Source organism: Oratosquilla oratoria, chromosome 29 (assembly GCF_046742065.1).
Source record: "Oratosquilla oratoria isolate Oo_2021 chromosome 29, ASM4674206v1, whole genome shotgun sequence".
NCBI lineage: Eukaryota > Metazoa > Arthropoda > Malacostraca > Stomatopoda > Squillidae > Oratosquilla > Oratosquilla oratoria.
The window spans coordinates 40,758,865-40,764,864 of NC_134805.1; the positions used below are offsets into that span (position 1 = coordinate 40,758,865).

General features: G+C 35.1%; 1 protein-coding gene across 6 annotated transcripts in view; it reads right to left on the reverse strand.

Moving 5' to 3' along the window:
* LOC143040741 (putative glutamate receptor) overlaps positions 1-6,000 on the reverse strand; it is a 57,921-nt gene that overhangs the window by 27,947 nt on the left and 23,974 nt on the right. For all 6 annotated transcript variants that reach the window (XM_076212130.1, XM_076212131.1, XM_076212129.1 and 3 more), the window contains one exon: positions 5,429-5,519. In XM_076212130.1, the coding sequence (XP_076068245.1) occupies positions 5,429-5,519 (91 nt within the window). The remainder of the gene's footprint in view (positions 1-5,428; positions 5,520-6,000) is intronic.

Genomic DNA, 6,000 nt, shown 5'->3' on the forward strand with positions numbered 1-6,000 from the left:
GCAATGTAGAGTGATGTGCTCAATGTCATCTGTGTAGTGATTGCATCTGGGCCAGTTGGAGTCTGTTGCCAGCCTAGTTTTGTGTTGGCACTGTCTTAATGTAGGGTGGTGACCTAAGTGTAGTTATAATAGTGTCGTTTTTACTTGTCTTGGAAGTGATTTGTCAGCTGATGTCTTTCTCCATGACCTCAGCTAGAGAACTCGTTTGCTACCGAGACACCAGCTAGCGAATACCTCTTGTTAAGTTAATTACTTCCTGTAAAGTTTATATCTTCGACCAATCACAAGTGATTGTGTCGTGTTTTTGTAATTGTATACATATAGCACTATACAGTTACAGGTATAAGATAAAGTGTAGTGTTCTAGTAATTTAGAATCAAAACACTAGTCTATTACTGTATTCCTAAGGTAGGAGTATTAGTATAAGGTAAGGGGAGTAAGTTCCGTATATTTAGTTTATTTAGTGACCGCTTTTGTTTCTTTTGTTGATTTATATCTTCTCTTTGATGTTTGTATTGCAGAAGGAAGAGCGAAATGGTAGGATATAATGTCAGTGGAAAACAGAATATTATTTCAGGAAGTGATGCCGGACAGAATATATATCAATGAACGACGGGTGAACGGTGAGGGACGCGGTGACGGAGGGGGGCAGATGTCCGTGATGGGGCAAATGTCCATGAGGCACTGAATGTCAATGAAAGACTAAATGTCAATATAGAGCAAAGTGTCAATAAAGAACATAATTATAATGTAAGGCATGATGTTGAAACTCAAAACGTGCCAAAAAGAAATAATCACAAGCTTCTTTAAACCATGTACTTTAATACTCGTATTATTTCAGGAAGTGATGCCGGACAGAATGTCAATGAACGACGGGTGGCCGGTGAGGGACGCGGTGACGGAGGGGGGCAGATGTCCGTGATGGGGCAAATGTCCATGAGGCACTGAATGTCAATGAAAGACTAAATGTCAATATAGAGCAAAGTGTCAATAAAGAAAAAAATTATAATGTAAGGCATGATGTTGAAACTCAAAACGTGCCAAAAAGAAATAAGCAAATAATCATAACTATGTACTTTAATACTCGTAGTATTAGGGAAAAAATCCAATAAATACAAGCGTATGTCAAAAGCGAAAATCTCGATATGATAGGAACAACCGAGACATAATTATGGTGGAGAGTTTGAAGCTGAATTTAATATTGCGGGATTTAAACACTCATCAGGATAGAAACCACAAGAAAGGTGGGGGTGTTCTGTTGTACGTTAAAAGCAATGTCATGCCTGTGTTTTAGAGAAAATGAAATAGGATGGATATGACAGTTTGTGGGTAGAATTAACCCAAACAAATGGACAAAAATTAATGAAGGTGTAATATATAGGCCAAAAACATTATCATTAGCAGACGATAAACTGTTGTTTCAAGAACTGTCTAGTTTCTGCAACCGGGACTCAGTGATAATGGGTGATTTCGATTTTCCTGACATTGATTAGATGACCTTTGAACATAGCCATATAGGTAGTCGCTTGATAGATTTTCTCGGTGACAATTACTTAGTTCAGCATGTAAAAGAGCCCACAAGACATGGAAATTTATTCTATCTATTGATCACTAGCCGCAAAAGCATGATAACCGATGTAGAAGTTGGTGAAACTATTGCAAGTAGCGATCTCAACTTAGATTCAAACTGCTATTTTTTTTAGAATAGATACTTGTGTATCTGAAATATCTGATTTCAGTAAAGCTCAGTTCATAGGACTACGTCAGGAGCTTCAGCTTACAGATTAGGAAACAAAATTAAGCGAAAGACCTGTAGATAAGATAAATATTTGAAAATACGCTTACTAAGATGATTCATACATCCCGTTTAAGGACAGACGCCCCCCAAATCAGACTCGCACAAAATGGTTTGACAAAGAATCTGAAAAAGTATTGCTGAAAAGAGACAGGCTTATAAGAAATAGAAGTGGTCAGGTGCATCTAATGACTATCAAAGTTATGTAATAATACAGAGATATTTAAAAAAGACAATAAAGGAAAACGAAAACGACAATACGAAATGAATATCGCTGATAAACCCAAAGAGAATCCCAAAGAATTATATAGTTACATTAGAGATAAAAATGTTATTAGGAATCACATTGGCCCACTATTATCTGCTGACGGTCAGCTTGAATATTCAAATGAAGGAATGTGTGATATTTTAAACAACTATTTTAGCTCAGTATTCGTAAACGAAATACCTCAAAGTGAACTCCAAACTGAAACCAATGAAAAGTCTAGGGTAAATTTACTACGGTAAATATAACAAAAGAAAAAATTAAAAGGTGTATAGAGAAAATCAAAATTAATAAAACACCAGGGCCTGATGGTTGGCATCCAAGAATATTAAAGGAAATGACAAATGAGAATGTTGCTCCATTAGAAATTATTTTCAAGAGATCCATCAAATCCTGAGATGTCCCAAGAGAATGGAAGCTAGCTAACGGTACTCCCATACTCAAAAAAGGTGACAAAAATAATCAAAATAACTACAGGCCTATAAGCTTGACTTCAATCGTAGGAAAAAGATGGAAACTATCACCAAAGATATTATCGAACATCATTTAGAAAGTAACTGTTTGATAAATTATAGCCAGCATGGATTCAGACGGAAACGTTCTTGCGTGACTAACTTACTCGAATTCTACAACACAGTCATCTCAAATTATGACAAAAGGATTACAATGTCGGAGCATGCCGACAGGAGACCTTTTGGTCCATATTTTGGTCGGGTATGAAAAAAATCATAATAATTATAAATAAATGAATGAATAAATAAAAACTGTAATAATGTGAATAATAAATAAAATACATAAATGCATAGGTATAGTTAAATAATGAAAAAAGGTAAATAGTAAGTAATAATAAATTGGCATATAACAAATAATGACTGAAAATCAAGCGAATAATAATAAACAAACAGACAAATGATAACAAAACAAATAAACAAATAATATAAGAGAAATTATAGTCATTACAGCATCTTGCTTAGGTACTTATCTAAATTATTCTTAAAACTTCGAACTGAACTACATGAACTACATTACACTGTCTCTGCAGGAAGTTTATTCCATTCATTAGCTACACGGTTGGCGAAGTTGTTTCTACCCATTTCCAAATCAAATCCATTTTCGGACAGTTTGAGACCATTGTTCCTTGTCTGATTCTCATTCATTGTAAAAATTTGTCACTTTTGACGTTGTCAATTCCCTTTAGAATCTTAAAGACCTGTATCAAGTCACCTCTGAGTCTTCGTTTTTAAGGAAAACAGATTCATATGTTTTAGTCGATTTTCGTATGATTTATTTTTTATAATTGGAATCAGTTTTGTGGCTCGCCGTTGTACTTTTTCCAACCTGTCAATGTCTTTAATGAGATTCGGTGACCATACGGAAACAGCATATTCCAGATGTGGACGAACTAACGATTTATATAGCTTGTTAATGAGTGATGGACTTTTGAAGTCAAAAGATCGCGCAATCAGTACTAGAATCTTATTTGCTTTCTCATATGTTGCAATACACTGCTTAGATGATTTGAGATCGTTACTGATAATTACACTGAAATCCTTTTCACTATCCACTTTTGTTAGCGAATTTCTCGATAACTTGTAATCGTATTTACTGTTATTTTTACCTATGTGCATTACCTTACATTTACTTGTGTTAGATTTTATTAGCAACTTTTCAGACCATTGCTGTAATCTATCTAAATCTTCTTGAATATCCAATTGGTTTAAGTAATCATTTGCCATTCCGCACAGTTTGGTATCATCAGTAAATTTGGAAGCAGTAGAATTTAGTCCGTGGTCTATATCAAATATATATACTATGAATAGAAGTGGCCCAAGAATGGAACACTGAGGAAGTCTTTCCATTTAAAACAACTCTCTGTTTTCGATCATTCAACCAATTAGTAGTCCAACTTAATAGGCTACCACTTATTCCGTGTGAAGCTAATTTAGTAAGTAGTCTTTCGTGGGGGGTCGTATCAAAAGCTTTTGCAAAGTCTAGATATATCAAATCTTTATTTTTTCTTTCGTCATAATTCGAGATAACTGTGTTGTAGAATTCGAGTAAGTTAGTTACGCAAGAACGTTTCCGTCTGAAACCATGCTGGCTATAATTCATCAAACAGTTACTTTCTAAATGGTGTTTGATAGCATCTCTGATGATAGTTTCCATCATTTTTTCCTACGATTAAATTCAAACTTATAGGCCTGTAGCTATTTGGCTTCTTTTTGTCACTTTTTTTAACATGGGAGTACCGTTAGCTAGCTACCATTCTCTTGGGACATCTCCGGATATGATGGATCTCTTGAAAATAATTTCTAATGGAACAATATTCTCATTTGTCATTTCCTTTGATATTCTTGGATGCCAACCGCCAGGCCCTGGTGTTTTATTAACTTTGAGTTTTTCTATACACCTTATAATTTTTTCTTTTGTTATATTTACCATAGTAAGTTTACCCTAAACTTTTGATACCGTCCCTCACGAAAAACTACTTACTAAATTAGCTTCATGGTATCTTCTATCGTCTCCATGGACAGGTATTCCTTGATACATCCCTTTGGGCATGGATGGGTTATTTGAAATACTTCAGTCCAAAGAGGATTTTAACATTTCAAGATATTCTCCAATAATATTCAATGTACAGTGGCTAAATATTTTTCATGGAAAATTAAGTATATATTTGTATATAAGTGCCAGACCCCTTTGCCGTTTATATGAAGGGAGTTGGCCGAGTCAAGGGAATTGGCTGAGTCAAAAAAGAAGAAGAAGAAAAAGAAGAAGAAAAAGAAGAAGAAGAAGAAGAAGAAGAAGAAGAAGAACTCTTCTCCTATATCAGCACCTTGGGGATGCAAGGTCATCCTGTCCTGCACCACAATGCCTGGGACAAAAGCAGTGCAATGACGCATATCGGTTCTTCGACAAGGCCTGACAGCTGGAGGTAGGTTACTTCACCGCTTTACCATCCAGCAGCTTCCTCATTCAGCAACCTATGAAGTAATGTCACTCATTCATCCATACATAATCTCCCGTTTTCAGTCCTGTTTTGTGCACTGTTTTCCTTGCTCATCAGACATATTACATGATACACAAATATCTTTTCATCCTATCTATCCATCCTCTGTTCCTCTTCAATTCATTCAACTTCTGTTTTCCACACTCTCATAACTAGTTTTTCTGCTTTCATTCTTTCCATATGCTCATACCATCTGAATACTCTCTGGTCTCCCTTATTTGACAACTTTCATCCAACACCCATTGTCTGCCTCACCTCCATATTTCTCAACCTCCCCATTCTTGAAATATGTATGAAAAATATCATCATAAAGTAGATGAAAATGACATTCAGCTATACTAGATGTTAAATTTCAAACCTTTCTTTGGACCAGTCCCATGTTTCCAGTCCAGGACCCATTAGGTAGTTCTACTCCCAATAAGGTATTGTGGTCATTGTTCCACACATAGCTGAAAAAAAAAGAAATATATATATATATATATATATATATATATATATATATATAAATATATATATGTATATATATATATATATATATGCAAAGTAGACCACTTGGAAAAAGGAAACTAACGAAGCAGAGCGCTTTCGTATATTACATCTTCAGTGCAACAAGTACAAAGTAATAGAAATGCATACATACTATATACACGAAACAAAGGAACAAGGACAGTTTGGATATGGGTAGCGGCCAATTACCCCCTGGGGGGCGGAAGGTCATTGTCAATTAACTTATTATGGTGGGGCGACATCAGGTCACAGTCGCCAGGGTCACATAGTGTCGATGGGTTACAATTTACCTGATATCATCTTACTAATTTCTTGACAAATAAAATTATCAAGTTTGTATAAGCCTTTGTGTAGGTTAGTATTTTGATTACTGGTGGTATGAATCAAACTACACTCTATTAAATTTATTGCTATTATGTTGTT